The 18,602-nt window shown below is 53.7% G+C and overlaps 1 protein-coding gene across 4 annotated transcripts in view; it reads right to left on the reverse strand.

Annotated features, from left to right (window-relative positions):
- Positions 1-1,319: 1,319 nt before the first annotated feature.
- Positions 1,320-18,602, reverse strand: part of SPECC1 (sperm antigen with calponin homology and coiled-coil domains 1) — a 174,298-nt gene continuing 157,015 nt past the window's right edge. For all 4 annotated transcript variants that reach the window (XM_089772143.1, XM_089772142.1, XM_089772144.1 and 1 more), the window contains 3 exons: positions 15,946-16,062; positions 10,384-10,443; positions 1,320-6,659 (listed from right to left, as the gene is read on the reverse strand). In XM_089772143.1, coding sequence (XP_089628269.1) covers positions 6,570-6,659; positions 10,384-10,443; positions 15,946-16,062 — 267 coding nt within the window. In that variant the 3' untranslated portion in view covers positions 1,320-6,569. The remainder of the gene's footprint in view (positions 6,660-10,383; positions 10,444-15,945; positions 16,063-18,602) is intronic.

Below are 18,602 nucleotides of genomic sequence, written 5' to 3' on the forward strand. Positions count from 1 at the left end.
CAGGCCAGCTTTGCTGAAGCAAGAGGTGTAGAGAAGCAGCCCAGCTCCTGAGTATAACCCATAATTAACCAGATCTCAGGGCCTTTGGCCGCTCGTCCATCTGCCACACAGGGTCCCAGGAGCTGGCTTCCTCAGCAGTGAGATGGGCCTCCGTGGTCTGCAGACAGACATGGAGACAGTGGCCTGACAGAAGGGAAGTTGCGGCTGTGGCCGTGGCTAGGGTTACCAGGTAGGTTTAGAAAAAAATACCGGACACTCTTGATGGGAAGGAGGGGCCGGCTGGGAAGGGGGGCAGGGCTGGCTGGAAAAGGGGGTCGGGGGCAACGCAGCTGGCCAGGGGGAGATCGGGAAGAGGAGAACCAGCCGGCAGGAAGCAGGGGTGGCCGGGAGGGGTCGGGGGCAGCGGAGCGGGTCAGGGGAAGCGGCAGGGGGGGGAGGTGGGACTGATCCGGGCATGTGCAGATCCCAGGGCGCTGTCTACACTATTGTCAGTGGAAGATGCACAAACAGCAAGATGGGGGCAGATATCCTGCAGTTGCCACGTGGGTGTCGCCATGGGGAAGGCGGCTGGCCTTCGGATTTTAGCACCCCCCATGTGGCACTATTGTACAAACAGCGTGAGAGGCGGCCGGGCACGCTATCGGCACAAGCTACATTTGTGGAGCGCTGTAGCTGTGTAGCTGCTGGAGAGGATTTCCTGTACCAGGTGTCAGTTGCACAACAGCAGCCTAACACCACGAATAGGAGGGTAAAGCAGCGTATGTAGGTTCAACATGTTTTTGAGCCTCTTCCCATCCCCGTCAGCTCCTGGGGAGAACCCGCCTTCCAGGCCCTACACAGACTCAAAGATTCTCATCAATCTATGAGAAACGCCAACACTCGCCCCCACGTACAGGCGCATGGCACTTCCCTGGTATTGTGCCTCACAGTAATTAGTGATTTGCTTCTGCAGGAGCTTCTGCAAACATTAATCCTCACACCAGTCCCCCACTACAGGCATTGTGCTCATTATGCATGGGGAGACGGCAGTCCAGAAGTTACGTGACTTCTCCTTGGCCACAGGAGGAATCGGTGCTGGGGCTGGCATTAGAAGCTCCTGGATCCTAGAGCTGAGTTCAGATCAGGTTTCTTTTGGACCTCAGAATCAACTCAGCTACCCCGGAACAGAGCAGTTGTGGGTCAATCCTTCAGGAGAGCCCGGCCCCAACACAGTTCTGCCTGGTTTTTGCAGACATTGCTTCCATTAGATGGGACCCCCCCAGCAGGCAGACTCAGACCCCAATGGGTTCATGTATTTAGAACACCAGCAAGGCCAGATGTCATCAGGAAAAAAGGATTTATTCGCTATATTACAGATTTCGCATTGTACCGTTAATAATGTTAATCTTTAAATACATCTGCATTAGCATGTCCAACGCTGACAGTGCCTAGTATATACAGTCTAGTGTGCTTTGTATAAATTAGACCAAAGATGTAACATCTGTATTCAATGGACAGAGCTAAAATTACTTGACTATTCAAGACGATTCTTTGTTTTTTGGCACAATTCTAGTCTGCTCAAACCCAGTAAAAACGCCGTGTCCAGCACTGCCCCGTGAAAATTGGCACACGTGCAAGTTAAAAGTGACGAGACCATCAGCTGTGAAAAATGTTAACGGGGAATCGATGCCAGCCTGGACTTTGCCCGTCGCTGGTGGCTGAGCCTGGCTAGCACGAGAGCTGGTGGAAAGCAATGCCGGCGAGGAAAGGCAGAAGTTATTGCTGAGGGCGTGTGAACAAGGCCTGTTAGGCAGCAAGCCCTCTGCACAGGAACAGCAGGATCTCCTTGGCCACAGTCTGCCTTTCAGGCCCATGGAATAGCTTTGCAAACAACTGGACATTTGCTGCAGGAAGCCGAGGTACCAGGATCAGGGAAAGATGAAAGGTACAAAATCTGTGATCAGAGGCGGCAACTTCTCTCCAGTTCTGACCGTCGAGGAAGTGAGGGAAAGGCAGTCACGGAGAGCAAGGTTGGATTTAGGGGTCCTAAATCCCGCAGAGGGTTCAGGGGTCATGTAGGGCAAGGAGGAGGCAAGGAAGATATGGCGGCTCCCACCAACCTTTTGAGAAGTGCTAGAGTTCAGCCGGGCAGAGGGTGCCTCTTGGTGGGCGGAAGCTTGCAGGGGAAGAAGAATGCAAAATCAAATTGCGTGCCCAGAAATTCAGCCTGCAAAGCGAGCGGCAGAGGGGTCTGTGCTGTCAACCTGCTCCGCTCAGCTGCCTTTTGTGAGCTCGGGGAGAGGGAGCCAGCTGGGCCCCAGCCCCCGTGGTGGGAGTTCAGCGCAGAGGCTGGGATTCCTGCCAGAGGCCCTGGAGGGACATCCTGCCAGATAGCAGTGGCAACAGGCCCAGCTGAAGGAAATTCCAGACATCACGACTTCTGAGGCCTCCACTATCTCTCAGACCGACCTCCCCTGCCCTCTCCCTTTCACACATCCTGTACTTTCACCCCACTCCGCACGTCTTCCAAGCCAGCACACTGGCTGTGCTAGAAACCCTCGCTTTCCGGGAAGGGGCCGGCCCCGGGCTGGCTTCCCAACCCCGGCTCCTCTCTGCCTTGCCCGGACGCGAAACCCGTGGTGCTTTCTCTGGAAGACCAGTGACTGCGAGCCAGCCCCTCTGCTTCCCACCCCTTCCCCTGCACCCATTGTGCAACAGCGACCCAAAGCAACCTTCAGCCACATGGCCCTTCCCCCAGCCAAGCCCACGGTGGGACTTGGGAGCGACTTCCAGGCCGAGTGGGCCGCCAGGATGAACAAGGCGCACGAGGTGCGTGAGCGCAGGATGTGGCAGGGGAGCAAGGTCCCATCAGCGCCGGCTGGGCACAGTGCCTTCCTCCGAAGGGGTGAAGTCGCAAGGAGCCATGCAGCGTAGGAGCAACCCATGCTGATACGAACCCTTGTCCCACCCTGCACAGGATGGCTGGTTTCTCCTAATTGCTGCTGGGCTGGCTCTTGAATCCCTGCACTTGTAAACGTTAGTGAGGCCCAAACGTTCAGAAGCAACTAGTCGTCTCAGGAGCCCCAACGGCCGCGCGCCCAGTTCGGGACGCCTCAGAAGGGCCTTGTTTTCAGCACTTCCTGAAACGGAGGCCAGTTCCCAGGGGACACCCCAAATCGCTAGTCCCTTTGGAAATGGAAGCCCAGGGGGACAGGGAACAGTCAAAGCGACTCACGTGACGTGACCGGGAAGAGCTTTCCAGATCTGGTCAGGACTTCAGAGGTGGGACTTTTGGGACTTCTCATGCCCGGACGGGAGCGCGGGGCCTAGTGAGAAGCCGGGGACCTCTCCCTCCCAGGAGCAAACGGCTTGCGTGGCTTGCCCCGAGCTCAGAGACCGCAGAGCAGCGATGCTTTTCTCTCTACACCCAGACACTGGTCCAGGCCCCAAGCCTGCCCTGGACCTGGGGCTCTGGTGTTGGGGGAAGAGGGAATTCCACAGCTGCAGGGAAACATTCCCACGGCCAGTCCCAGTCGTGCTCTGCGGAGGGCTCGGAACGTTCCAACCAAACTGGGGGGGAGGAGCTAGAATCAAAGTCCAAATGTGTCTCGGGGCAAATGGTGCTGCCCTTGCCTCCCCGCCCCCAGCTCTCTCTCAGCTGTCTGTGCAGAGCATCCAGCAGGAGTGGGCTAAAGCCATCTTCCTGAAAGCGTGAGTTCTGGAGCCTGGGAAGGAAAACTGCTGCCGTTACTCTCAGCTCCGCACAAACCTCCTGCAAATCCCACTGATGCCAACGGGGCCCTTATCTTGACTTCAGGGGGCTTGTGCTACACACCCCCTCAGAGGGAATGTGGCCTGGGCTGCGGGAGGTGGAGCAAGGGAATGAGGAAGCTGCTGGGTCCGCCCGGGAATGGAGCACCATGGCACGGACCCCTGCAGACGGGAATATTTCTTAGCAATCAGCCTCAGACTTAGTTTTGTACCCTCTGAGCAAAGCGTAACTGGAGACCCAAAGGGTTAAATCCGTCCCTCCACGTGCTCCAAAGCCACCAGCCCCACGACGCCAAGCACTGGCGGAGGACTTCACTCAGAAGGCAAGCAACGGCAGGCTGGGAGTCAGCAATGCGCAGCCCCCTGGGGCTTGGAGCGCTGCAGGAGACAGCCACAGCGGCAGGGGCGTGGGCGACGTCTGTGCCACTTGTTCCTGGTACGAAGACTCTCACAATCCCTCGGAGACGCCTGTCCATCCCCTGCTCTGTTCAGTCTGCTCATGGGCCATTCCCAACCCCTGAATCACATCATTACAGAGAAGCCCGCGCAGCACTGAGAGACCTTTCAGAGTCCAGTCTCTCTTTAGGACACTGCTTAGCAGCCTGCAGCCTCTATCAGGGCCTAGAGTCAACTCTTCCTGGCTTAAGCTCCTTCTGCTAAGACAGCTGGCAACAAGACAGAGCTCCAGTCCCATGACAATCTTTAGAACTACAGGAAATGACAGAAATAGACCCCATCTTGGAACACACTTAACAAGGGGATGTTTCAGGCCTCCTTGCCAATACAGTCCAGGCATCACATACTAGCGGGTACGTCAGCCCCTCCGCTCTCCAGGGTTAGTCTGACAGCTCACGTTCTGGCTTCAGCGCCAGAGAAATGCACCTGCTGCGTTGCTGAACAGACCAGGTAGGTTGCACCAGCTGGGTGGCTAAGTCAGTCATTATCTGATTTTGAAAAACCATAGCAAGAGTGGGGGAGAGGGGTGTGACCAGCACTTCCTGAACATACTAATCTCTCCCCATCAGTACACGCGGGGAGGGAGCTGTGCGCGGCGCAGGATCAGCCTTTTCAACCAACCTATTCCGAGAACAGAAGTACTTCAAATGCCTGGGCGCTGCGGTAGCACCCAGACCCATCTCCGCTTGCAGACAGAGTGTGTGGAACGAAGGGCTTAAAGCAGAGACATTTATAGAAAACCAAGATCCAAATTCTACATCTAAATCCATGGCTGGGAATTCACTTGTCACTCCGGGAGCGCTTGGCTTTTGGGCATGGCTCGTATGGAGCTGCGTGGGGCCCCTCACCATGCACCCTGCAATCAGTGCGCTTGGGTGGGAGACAACAGCAAGTGAGCGCAGGGCGCTTGCAAAGCCTCGGAAAGCTGGAGCCCCCAGCTTGTCTTGCATCAGAGATGCCAGGGTAATTCCCACGCAAAGAGCACATTGAGAGGCCACTGGGTTACCCAGCCTGCCTCTGACTTCCTTCTTTCTAGGGGGGCCCGACTGCTACTTACTAGCTCTGAGGAGGATTTGAAGAGTCAAGTTTATGGGGCTAAATATAGAGGCATGTCCAATGACCAATTGACCGCTGCATTACATCGGGGTATCAGCAGGATCCCCAGGCTTACCTCTAGCTTCAGCCACAAAACAGAGTGGCCAGTTACATTCGCTGTAACTCAGAGCACAGCTGCATGCTGCCGTTGGTATTCATCTCCTGTGTGTTCTTCTACCGTAACCTCAAGGCGACACTTATAGCAGCAACCTACGCTCTACATGTCACAGCCTAGAGCACAGCTAACGAGGCGGCTGGCCAGTAACTCACGAGAATTGACACCCCTTGCAGAGTACTCAGGGACAGCCTGGAGTCATGAGTTTACTTTACACAAACCTGCCACAACGGTGTCGCTCTGAGATATTGCAGCGCCTCTCTAGTATAATGAGTCACTGCCTGCTTTCTGGCACCTTGTGTCATAACACAAACTAGTTGCATTGGCAGCACTACAGAAACGACTGTGCCCACACAGTCAGCTGGTGCGTGTCAGGGCTCTGACTCCCTAGGCGGTCTGTCACTGAAGCGGGGGGGGGGGGTGTTCTCTCACCCATCGAAGCGGTTACTTTTTTTTGACCAGGAACGGAGTCACGGCACCTACTAGTTCCCTCTATGGCTGAGTGGTGAGAGCACATGGGCGGGTCTCTGCGGGAGGAAAAGATCCTGTGGCAGGCCTTGCAGGCTGCCCTGAGTCAGGCAAAGCAGAGCGTGTGTCTGTGAGCATGCCAGGTAGCCCAGCTCCGGAGGGGAGAGGTTCTGCCTCGGGGCACACACGGAAATGAGGGGGGAGAGGGGCGTGCTGGGGACGTGTCCGGGTTAGGCATCTCTTTGTAACTGTCGGAGGAGCATTGCTGGCAGCTGGTTCATACCAGTTCTCGGCCAGTGTCCCGGGAGCGCCAGCATCGCGTCAGGCACCACTTTACAAAGCGCATATTGCAGTCACTTTGTTCTGGGGCATGGCGCCAGCTGGCAGCCATCATCAAGCACAAGGGCATTATCTTCGGAAATACCCCCCGGGGCAGAGCGCCGCTGGTCGTGTCCGCGCTGGAATAGACGTGCAGCTGTCTGTGGTTTGGAGTGGCGGACAATGGAGTTTATTTGGTTGCAGTCCCAGCTCTCTGAGATGTGATCAGGATTGCGGAAGAGCTTCCCTTGGAGCCCAGGGCCGTGGCTGGCTCGTGGACTAGAAACGAGGGGGTTTTAAAGTGATCGAGTGCGTCCGTGGCATTCTTCAGTCTCTCCCCCACTTCTGCCCCCTTCTGCTGCGGGGCTCAGGTCTCAAAGTACTTGTAGATCTGGGCCACGTACTGCATGACACTCTGCCAGTCGGGCCGGTCTGTGTACAGCATCTCGCTGAGCTCCTGCACAGGACACAGAGAGTTAGCAAGGGGGAGACAGGGCCAGGGTAACAAGCGGGGCGTGGGGTCCTGCCACGGGCATTTCCTTTTCCAGTGCGGTGCCATTGTTTGGGCCACATGCCGCTGCAGGATAGACACAGAATGAGCAAAGCCTGGCAGGGCGCCGATCTCCAGGAACACCATGGCCTGACGGGATGAGAGAGCTGTTGGGGCCAGCTAAATGCCCGCCCCAGCCTGGGAGGAAGGGAGTCCTGGCATAGAGAAATGACAATTTGCCAGCACAACGGCCCCGCAGCTGAATACAAAATACAACGTTCGGCCATTAGCACCCGGGGCGGGAGCAAGACTAAAGATCCCTACGAAGACTCTAGTACTGACGAATGTATACAACACCCCCACACCTCGCTCCTCTGGCTGGGATGCTCTAGGGCGCCCAGCGCTGCTGTGGTGACCCTAACAGAACACGTATTCCTCTTCATGGCCAAGCAAGCTAGGCCACGCCAGAGTCTTGCTGAGCTGGGCCAAGGGGGCGAGGCCGGTGACTGCTGGAGAGCCAAGCACCCCCCACACACACATTCCTTGAGGTTACATGGACCTCAGATTTAACAGTTACCATCTACTGTGTCTTCACCAGGTGCCTTCTCAGCTCCTAGGTCCAGATCAGAGTAAAGCCTATTGCAAGCAAAGCCTCTTGCACACTGTGAGGATGGGCAAACTGAAGGAACCCCTGGGCCTTCGTCTCTCAAAGCTAATTTGCCATAACCGTGCCACAGCGGTGTCTGTAACCTGCTTTGTGACCGGCTCTTTCCGTGCAGAACGCCAGGGAGAGCAGCAAGTTCTCACACCCATTCGGGAAAACAGCATTGTGAGGCACCACCTCGGTGACACTGTCCCTGTGTCAGGAGAGCGTATCCGGGGCGAGGGAGGGTAGAAGCTATACCAGCCCAAGAGCTCTTTGGCCTAGCTGTGTGCGGCATAGCGCGGTAGGCTAGCCAGACCAGCAAACCCTTTCCAGTGCAAGCAAGGCCCTAGCCGGAGTGGGATTGTACTCACTCTTAGCTCTGCTGTGCTAGAGCCATCCCAGTGCCTTCAAGACAGTTGCACCCATGTAGCTGAGACAAGCACATGAGCCTCTTTTTAATTAGCCCTCCTCAAATCAGGGTTAGATGTTTGTCCAATGCTCTGCAAATATAAAGCACTGGCTAAAGGCAACGTGCCGTTCGCATCTCCTGAGCATCACTGCCTTGGGATGTCGGGTTTCTGCGAACTCCTGGAGAAGTTGCTTTCTGATCCAGTGTTCTTAGCTGCCCAGAGCACATGCCAAAATCTTCACACTAGATCTTAATGGAATGTGATGGACCTTGTCTTAGCCATAATAGAGAGTGCAGACAACTGCCAGAAATAACAGGCCATCAATTGGAGAAATGTTTATATGTTGGCAACAGTTTATGGGAGCAAGCGCCAGCCAAGCCTAATTAATAGAGCTGGCTGGAAATTTTTTTAACAAAACATTTTTTTGTTGAAATTTACCAATTTGTCAGAACTGACGTGTTTCGATTTTGACCTCGTTCCTCCAGAAGCCACGCTGCTTCCTGTCAGCTCACCCGCCCAGCCCCTTGGCAACCCAGGTTTGTGGTGTTTGTAGCCCCAGGCAGACACTGTCCAGGCTGATGGCCCCAGTGCTGGGAACCCGCGGGCTTCCAGGGTCCATGGCTCCAGGCACCAGCCAGGCAGACTGCCGTGCATTTGGGGACCTCAGGGCTTCCAGGGCTGTGGGCCCAGGGCAGCCAGCCAAGTGGACTGACCTAGAATCATGGAACTCCAGGGCTTTTCCTTTCAGAGAATGTCAGAATTTGTGACCTTCATTTCTAAGCAGAACGAAACCAAATGTCAAAATCTGGACTCTGTCTCTGCGAGGGGTTTGCTTGGGTCTGTCCAGCGCGACTACTTCACTTGAGAACTGGTAAAGGAAGCAGGTAAAAGGAGCTGTGGGCTCAGTTCTCAGATGACAAACATGTGCCCCTCCTTGAGAAACGTGGGGGAAGCCAGAACTGATGAGTCCAGATTCACACCTGACCATTCAGTGTGGTCACATGCTGATCTGCACGGCCCCCTCTAGCTGCATTCGCACTTGGTTCGGTTCCCCTCCAGAACAGGTGCCTCGGCCTTTCCTGGGAAACCTGCCTCTCAGCTGCAAGACGTTTGATTCCCAGAGCGAGCCGACAGGCTCCTGCTTCTTAGCTAGAGCTAGCAAGCTAAAAGAGCAGCGTGATGTTGCTGTACTGGCGGTAGCTTGGCCTTGAGGGCTGTAACTGCCACGCTGCTATTTTCAGGGCGCTAACCCGAGCTGATCTTGCGCGCGCCTGTCTGCCCACGCCAGGGATCACATCGCCTGTCTACAACGCAGACACACCCTCCCTGCATGCCGTTGTGAGGAGCACACAGCTGGGCATGCCAGACTCTAGAAACGGGACAATCGTGTAGGGTGGGTCTCTGCCTTTCGGCCAGGAGACAGCCGCAGTCAGGGTGGGGAAGCAGTAATAGCAAACTACGGGGGGGGGCAGTCTGAAAAGGAAAATAAGGCAAAGGCTGGATATCTTGTTTATTTCAGCATGTCCAGATGCCATGAAGTGCCCTGGGAAACTCTAGTGCATCTTCATTACACATGAAGGACCCAGACCTGCATATGCATAGACGGGGATATTTTGTTTCTGCCTGGGTTCCTAGTAGCACTGTGTAGACAGCAACAGACCCTGCATCACTAGCAGACAACGTGGCTCTTTAGAGGGGCTACAGTGGAACAAAATGGGGAAATTTCCCTCCCTCGGGCAGGCCTTGAGGGAGAGTAGTCCCCTTTTAAAAAAAGACACCACCTACCTGCTTCCCCTCTCACAGCAGAAAGCTGCTGAGCAAAAGCCCCTTTTGTATGGGCGGCAGTAGGGGAATTTGGCAACAGTATCCCACTCTTCTACTGGGCCAGCTCCCCAGTGCTAGCAGCCCTGGGACCCTTAGGGCAGACAAGGCTAATGCGGAGGCTCTCATTCAGTTTCAGAACTAATTCAATTAGAGCCTTAAACTGCATAGTCGTGCACTGGCCTAATGATTTGTGAGGCTGAGATATTAAATACACTGCGCAGTGCCAAGACACAAGCTGATGAGGCAGCCAGATGCATCATATATCCCATAAGGATCTCTTCAATCTGCACTGAAGGATTAATTCTCGAAGTATGGTTATTATACTTCCAGTGTCCGCTCCTATGTGCAGACACACATGTTTCTGGCTCCTTATTTAGCTCACAAACCCCCTAAAGGTTTAACCTCTGCCTAAGAAATCTCCTTGTTCCCCATGTGCTGTCACGTCAGGACCCAAAGGCATTTCAAAACAGGGACTTGAACAGCTAGGAGGAAAACGCTCATGTGTAACCCAGGCAAGCAGTCAGTTGAAATACGGATTGACAGCCCGACCCTGGGCTCTCCCACACGTAGTGAGGGTCGCAGCAGGAATGGCTGGCTGGAATTAACTTCATTTCAGCTGTTCTGCATGCTGAGTCTTCCTGATGTTACGAAGTTTCAGGCTAGCATTATTTGCCCGCAGTTTCCCTTTAACACTACACGACTTGTTAAAACGAGACTAAATGGTCTCCAGTGTCACAGTGGATTTGGATCAACGTATTCAAACCCCTTCCCATCCTCATCCACACCCCCTGCCCAGCACCCAGATACTCACCAGACTCGGCTTGATGCCCACACTTTCAGCAGCTTGAAAAGCCAAGAGCAGATTTCTTTTCTGTGAAAATAAGGCACAAGACACAGCCATTAGGCTCAGCACCAAAGTGAGCGCTGTATCTCTGAATCCTGCCTGGGGCTATGGGGTCACGTTGGTCCAAATGAGAAGATGCAGCAGACTTAAGATTTTCAGGCAGGCAAGATGTGCAGGGCTCGGGATGAGAAGAGCCATTCATACCAAGCCACGTGTCTCCACAACTTAAGGAATCTCCTGTCCAGCAACTCATCTACTGCAGGATAGGTTCTCTCAAGTTTGCGTGGGCCCTTAGATGGGTGTTTCCCTAAAGAGCTGGCATGGCTTCCAAAGTCGAGGAGCATTTTCTGTTTTGAGGGAATCCTACTTGTAACTGATCTTTGCCCTTTCTTTGTCATTAGGGATGCCTCCTGCCAACAATCTGTCTCCGAAGAGTTCAACTACTGTTGTGGAAGCAACACTCCATTATTCGGGACAATGGAATTGGTTCTTGTGAAATTGATTACGATGTCTCAAGGAGAAGACTGTGATTTCAGATGGATAAATATGCTGAAGAGCGAGTCAGAGCCAAATAACAGATAATGAAAGGATGGCTCAGACAAAGGGTTTGCTGAATTGTCTCAGGAGATATCAGTGGCAAGAGAGTACAACTCCCTTGGGACTGGTTGGCAGTGGGTAATTTATACTGTCGCTAAACACAGGCTAAGTCCAAGAAAGGGAAGATCCATCATCATGAAAATCTCTCTATAAAAGGCAGTTGGGAGAACAGAATAAGGGACCTGAACAACATTATAGAAATGGGTCTCAAATCCCCAAGGTACATTAAAATTTGGGGGAAATTCAGAGCTTGTTTCCAAATTCTCAGCTGAGCCCAGTCCTTATAAGCTTTCAAGCCAAATCCAGCATCTAAAGCCCAAAATCCATTTGGGATGTTAGGTCCAACTTTAAATCACTGGTATTAATATGTATTACATGGATTTCTAAAATGCCCTTCACTGTAGTGGCAGGGCTCACCAATTACAATGCTAGTGTACTGCAGTACGTACTAGGGATGTTAACGGTTAACCTGTTAAGCTTACCAGGTGAGGGCTTACTGGTTATGGCTAACTGGTTGGGTCTGGAGCAGCCCCCCACCCCAACTGGAGAGGGGAGGCAGCCCCTGCTGTTTAATGGATTAACTAGTTAATGTAATGTTAAACTGGTTAACTAGTTAAACAGGATTTCACCTCCTCGGTACATACCATGTTTCAGACACGGTTCACGCAGATAAACGTGATTTGCTTGAGGAGACCACAGGAAAGATTTTGTCTGTGGGGTCATCCTCACAGCGAAAGATTAGTTCTTTCCTAAGGCTGGATTCTTGGCCTCGGTTCTCTCACTTGCTGTTTTGACTTGGTGGAAAGTTCACGCTTAACCAGAAAAGTGTAAGAATGTGGGTAGATTCTGCTCAGACAGAGCCGTTTCCTGGGGTTTCTGTGTAATGTGAAGACTGGAAAGTGTGTATGTGGGGGGCGGGGGAGGGGACACGTGCAGCTGGGGTGGGGGAAGCGACACCGCATCTGGTAAAACAAAAAGGCTGTCCTCCTCCGAGGCGGGGAGCCAGCCAGCAGTAACTCGACGGAGCCAGGTGCTTGGGTTTTAGAACCTCTCTCAACACAGAGCTGCTCAGCTGTCATTTTTCCACCTGATAGATGATGACAAAGTGTTCACAAACCCCTCAGCACCTTAGAAGGTGATGCTGCTGTTGCAATGACTTATTTCCCCTCCTCCCATGTAAAGTTGGCAGCTTGCTGTCAACAGCCTAAGTGGAAATCCAAAACCCAAGGTTCCCATATGGCAGCATGTGGCACCACGGCCTGGTGGCCTGTTTCAGTCTTCAGCCTCGGCAGCCGCAGCTTCATCTCCCGGGATATGCTCTGATAAAAGCCAGTCCGCAACTGCACTGCATTAGGGGCTCCAAGCAGGCATGATCCCTGTCTCAGTTAAGGTTCTTTTTGCTCCTATTACATCAGTCACCTTAATGAAGGCCCTTAGCACCTTTTGCTGCTGCCTGGCTGGTCCGTACACTTAATGGGCATGCTCTCCGTGGCCGGAGGATAATGTGGCTGACCTAGCTAGACTGAGCACACTGAGGACCTGCTCAGGCTATAAGTCTTGTAGACCACAGCTTGGTTTCTCTGACAAAGCTAGAATCCTACACACTCATAGTGCGTAGCCAAGTCCCACATGTATAACACCCTTTGCAGCTTGTATCGGCTTCAGTGCTTTCAACAAAGCAATGGAGAAAGAGCCCTCTCCAGGTTCTGGTAGATCTGTGAATTTGGCTTTGCTCCTACTAAGGCGGTTAAATATCGGTTCATTTACTAGTCAAGTAGTCCATGGAATTTCCATCGATTAGTCGACAGGCACTTGTACAAGAGCCCCAGCAGGAATGCACATTTCAAAGGAGGAATGCGGAACTCCGCGCGCAGCCCGAGCCCAGAGGGAAGTCCCACTGACTCCAGGCTGCATGCGGGTGCCAGCTTTGAAATGTACAGGAGTCCCCAGCGGGAGCTCTTGTGCATTTCAAAGCGGAAGCGCCTTCATGGAGCCCGGGGTCAGCGGGGTGACAGACTGACCCTGGGCTCCAGGCTGCGCTGTCGCATTCTGGGCTGCACGTGGCATTTCCTCAGAATCCAGGATCAGCTGGGGACTCCCCCTTATAGCCTGAGCAGGACTCCCCAGCTGATCCCGGGTTCTGCAGAAATGCTGCGCAGAGCCCGGGATCAGACCCCAGGCTCCATGTGGTGCTGCCTGTCAAATGGGCGGCACCACACAGCTGATCCTGGACTCAGCTGTGCGGTGCTGCCGCTTTGAAATGAAGCGCTGAACCGCTCAGCTGGGGATCAGCTGTGCGGCGTTGCCCCTTTGAACAGCAGCGCTGTGTGGAGCCTGGGGTCAGCTGACTGTGGGTTTCATGCAGCAGTTCCCCAGAAGCTGGGGTCAGCTGGGGATTCCACACCTGATCCACGGTTCCGCAGAAATGCCACGTGGAACCCGGGATCAACCGGGGAGTCCCCAGCTGACCCCAGGCTCCACGCATTCAAAGGGGCAGCACTGCTCAGCTGTGCGGTGCTGCTGCTTTGAAGTACGCCCTCTTCCCCCCTTGTTCCTTGGGGTGCCGCTTTGAAATGCCGAGGCGGTGTTTCAAAGGGGCAGCGCCACATGGAGCGCCCATACAGGCTCCGTGCAGTGCTGCTGCTTTGAAGTACTCTCTCCCCCCCACACACTTTGCTGCCTCTATCTGAAAGAGGCAGCAAGGGGGGAAATCAACTAGTTGACTTGACTATCCGATAAGCATTTGCCGAGTTGTTGACCAGTCCATAACATCCGTAGCTCCTACACTTTGGTGCCGCTTGGCATTTCCTCCCTCCTGATGAAAGGAGCCTGAGCAGTCTTCCTCCAGGAGTCTCCTCTGCTCCTCCCACACAACACTACCTAGCGCCTGTCCAAAAGGCAAGTAGCCTTGGAAAAACAAAAGGCTGGCACCCGCTGGTGCTGGTTAGCTCTTTTCAGCGCTCTCTGGGGTAAGTCCTGACACCAGTTTCACATCCCTTGCAGGAAAAAGTTTGCTGATCACAGATGGTGGCTAAGTTGGTAAAATCCTAGTGCAGACAAGGCCATTGGTATTTGAATGCCCGTTAGCTGATCCAGGCCTTCCCGACCTGCTACATCGGTGATATGTCTACAGCGGAGACAGAGAAAGTGGGTGTGATACAGGAATGCGGTGAAATGCTTTTTCTTTCTGGCTTGCTGTTTTCCCGGCAGCGCCACTGAAAGGTCTCTTCCCCGCATTGAGTCTGTGGATGAATGCTCACGCCACCCAAGTCGTTGGGAGGGGGGCGAGCAGGAGAACAGGTCGGTAGCTGGAAAGCAAGGTCCGCGGTTCCCAGCTTGACAACAAACACACACTCTCTTTCCAAATGATTATGAAATCTATCCTGGAAGACCAAACTATGCAGCTGAATTACCAAAGCACTTGGTCCTCGGAGGCTCCTGGATTCTTTAACAGTAGCTGGAAGGGAGCCACCTTCCCGGATCCGCTTTGGGGTTGGTAGGAGCAATGGGAGGAGCTCGTGGTACCCTTTCAAGAGGGTGGTTTTCCTCTTCATATGAACTTGCAGTATCCACTGCACGGCAACCTGGCAGCCAGACCTGAGGAGCTGCCTCTTACCACTACTGCCCCCTCCTCCTGTTCTTTAACGTATTAATTTATTTTCAAAGAACCATAGAACACTACAACTGGAAGGGCCCTCGCAAGGTCAAGTCCAGTGCCCTGCCCTCAAGGCAGGACCAAGCACCACCTAGATCATCCCTGATAGATGTCTATTCAACCTGCTCTTAAATATCTTGAGCGATGGAGATTCCACAGCCTCCTTAGGCAATTTATTCCAGTGATTAATCACCCTGACAAGACGTTTTTCCCAACGTCCAACCTAAACCTCCCTTGTTGCAATTTAAGCTCATTGCTTCTTGTCCTGTCATCAGAGATCAAGGGGAACAATTTTTCTCCACTTTCTTGTAATACCCTTTTAGATACTTGAAAACGGCTATCATGTTCCCTCTCAGTCTTCTCTTTTCTAAACTAAACAAGCCCAGTTCTTTCAGTATACCCTCACAGGTCTCTAGATCAGTGGTCCCTAAGGTGCCCGGGGACGGGGCCATGGCTGCGCATGCGCCATGTGTCCGGGGGCGGGGCCGCTCATGCACGGAGGGCCCAGGGCAGGGGCCGCACGTGTGCCGCATGCCCAGGGCCCAAGAATGGCTTGGGTCAGCTCTGATCACTTGATTGGCGCACAGAAATGCCCCGGCAGGTGCCATGTCGCCACCGCATTGGGGACAACTGCTCTAGATCTTTAATCATTTTTGTTGCTCTTCTTTGGACCTTTTCCAATTTCTCCACATCTTTCTTGAAATGCGGTGCCCAGAACTGGACACAAGACTCCAACTGAGGCCTAACCAGCGCAGAGTAGAGCGGAAGAATGACTTCTCGTGTCTTGCTCACAACACTCCTGGTAATGCAGCCCAGAATGTTTGCTTTTTTTGCAACAGTGTCACATTGTTGACTCATTATTAGCTTGTGGTCCACTCTGACCCCTGGATCCCTTTTTGCTTGACTCCTTCCTAGACAACGAGAAGTCCTGTGGCACCTTATAGACTAACAGATTTATTGGAGCACAAGCTTTCGTGGGCAAAGGACCCACTTCGTCAGATGCACATCAGAAATTCCTACATAGTCACTTCCCATTCTGTGTGTGTGAAACTGATTGTTCCTTCCTAAGTGGAGCACTTTGCATTTGTCCTTACTAAACTTCATCCTGTTTACCATTTCTCTCTCTCTCGCTTATGTTCCCTCTACCTATTCACTGGATATGCGTAAAGGATGTGACCTTTACACACGGGTTACACAACACCACCACCACCGAGGGCCTTCCCTGGAGCCCTCCTGCCACACAAAGTGTCACGAGGACCAGAGTTAGCAGGACTTACTTTATCCTGGCCGTTGAGCTCCTGGTATGGAATGTGTGCAGGCAGGTAGGTGTGGAGGAGAGCACAGAAGGCCAGCCCATCACTCCAGCTGCTGCTGAAGTTGGTGATGTCTATGTTCTGCAGGGGAAACAACGAAAAGCCATTACTGGGGGCACTCCCGTCAGGCAATGGCCAATGGCCTTGAGGCCAGCGAAGCAAGGCAGAGCCAGCACCAACACAGAGAAAGGAACCTGGGGATAACCGGTGGCTAGAACCATTTCTCTGAGCTGTGGCGCTACTACACTGCCCAGTGGAGTGCGGTTGGGAGCGCCAGGGAAGGGTCTAAGGCCTTCTTGTAGCCTTAGCTTCCCAGGGCAACGCCAGCCTTGGGGCACTGCAGTGCCCTGCATTACTTTGTGATGGCTTTACCATTTCTCTAGCAGCACCGGGAGGAATTGGGGCTCGTTTACGTCTAGGCAGAGCTTTGCTAAGTGTCTCCAAACAGGGGAAATAGCTGCTGCTTTCCAGAAGGTGAGAAATGCAGCATGGACCAGGGCTGGGTTTGATCCCTGCCCTCTCAGGAGGAAGGAATTTCAGGCCTGTCTGTATAATGGGCTGGCTGCATCCCATGCGTCCCTCACGGCCTACGGCCTCCCTCCAGGCAGCCTGTCTCTGTTCAAATACACCTCTTCAGGCCTGGCCTTTGGTTTTTTAGAAATTGCTCCCCGAGGACTGAGTTTAATATGAAGAAGTGTAACTACCACCCAGCCCCCAAACAGCCCATTCGCCAGGCCAGACACCCCGAGGTTTCCCTCCCTCCTCCCGGGCCTTGCTGCCTGGGGGTTGCCAGGGTCTCTCCCAGCCCTGCCTTTCCCTGGAGCGCTTTCTTCCCGCTCAGCAGTCTGCCACAGTGTCCTGAGCTGCCCCCCTTCACAGCAGTCTCCTGCTGCTCTTTGCAGGGCAGTTATCCCAACGTCTTCCGAGCGAGGCTCAGTTTACCCAGCTCCAGCCTGGGAGGGTGAGCCACGCGGTCAGTGACCTTGTTGCAACTGCTCAGACACATTCCCCCCCCACGTAAACAGAAGTCCCCAATACTGAAACTCACATAACCCACTGCATGTTGCCTTGGAAGAGGGGGGCCTGGCAGAGCAGCCGGACCTGGGACAGCTCACCACACCACCTTCCCGGCCCTACGTGCCAGACCCCTGCTGCAGTGAGGGGTGCGATTAACTACTCGAAGTCAGCGCAGGGCGGTAGCATGCAGGGCTGTCAGCTGGGAAAAGACCAAGCTAGGTCTTAAGCCCTAAATAAATAACACACTTGTTCATTTAGCACTAGGGTGCGCAAACTTGGCAACGCTAAAGGCTGCACTGGCAACTCTCCACGAGCTGGCCAGATGTAGCTAATTTACATCCACATTTGCATGAAGGCTTGCTTGGATCTTCCTAGTCTGCACACAGGCTGTACCTCCAGCCAGGGACACAGAGGGCCGTGCAAAGGTGAACAAAGTATTAGTACCTCCCGTGAACAGAGAGGGAAACCCAAGCACTGAGCGTAAGTGACTTAGCCACAGAGCGAACAGCCGTTTGGATGGAGCACGGGTCCGGACTCCCTCTCACTGACCTAACCTCCTCCTCACAGCCAGAGCAGCGCCCCAAAGAAACACCATCTTCCCGCTCCGTCCGCCAAGCACAAGGCAAGAGCCTGGTGGAAAGGTGAAAAACTGACCCGGCCGTTTAGGCCTCCTCTTGTTCATAAGCTAGCAGTTAGCAGTTTCCATCCCGCCTGCCCCCACACCATAGAGCTTCCCTAAAACCATCCGTGGGGGCTTTTGAATGGTGTGTTGACTGGGCTCCAGCCCCGAGCAGCCTGCCATGGCTGGGTATAAACGATAGGGGTCATGGAAACAGACTGGAGCCCTTTAAAAGAGACAAACCAAACCTGAGCTCTAAGACGCAAAGGCCTAGCATATGCAGAGCACGCAGGGGCAGAGCAGGGCCAGTGAGCAAGGATCCTGTGCAGGCTGCAGGCGAGCATGCATGTGGCTTAGTGCTGAAACAAAAAGAGCCGACTTCTAAACCTCTGGTGCCAGTGCTGTCGCCCTGCTGCAGACCTCTCACATCTAAGCCTGGCTTCCTGTAACTCTAAAATGAAAGCCACACAGTGGCTGCCTGTTCAAAGGCAGCAGCTCTGGGTGTTCACGCCGGGTATGAGATGCCTCCAGTCCTACAGCATCATCTCTATCTGCGGGCCTCTCCCCCTGCAGCGGGTGTACAATTCTCAGAGACCATCCCCATCACAAGAGCCTTGCGCCGATGCTCTACAGAACTTGACACAGACCCCGTGGCCCTTCACATTCTTTATTTCACCGGGTCCCTCAATACTCTTCTCATGCTAATGGTGACCCTCACGCCCAACCAGACCCGCTGACACTGACATGCCACCTTTGAGCGGACGCTCTGCACTTGCGACGCCTTGCTTGCTCTCCCCCCGTCGAGTCTGTGTCAGCCTGTCCAATCGCTGGACGGCCAACCACGACTGGGTGATTAACTCGTTGAACAAAATACGACTTTAGCAAAGCTTGCTTGCTTTCAGACGGCCTCCGACACGCAGTCACCCGTTACAGTGACAGAGGGTGGAGAGAATGTTTTTCTTATCCCAGTTGTCAGGGAAGTGGG

The sequence above is a fragment of the Pelodiscus sinensis genome, chromosome 21 (assembly GCF_052426305.1).
Source record: "Pelodiscus sinensis isolate ZL-2025 chromosome 21, ASM5242630v1, whole genome shotgun sequence".
Taxonomy (NCBI): domain Eukaryota; kingdom Metazoa; phylum Chordata; order Testudines; family Trionychidae; genus Pelodiscus; species Pelodiscus sinensis.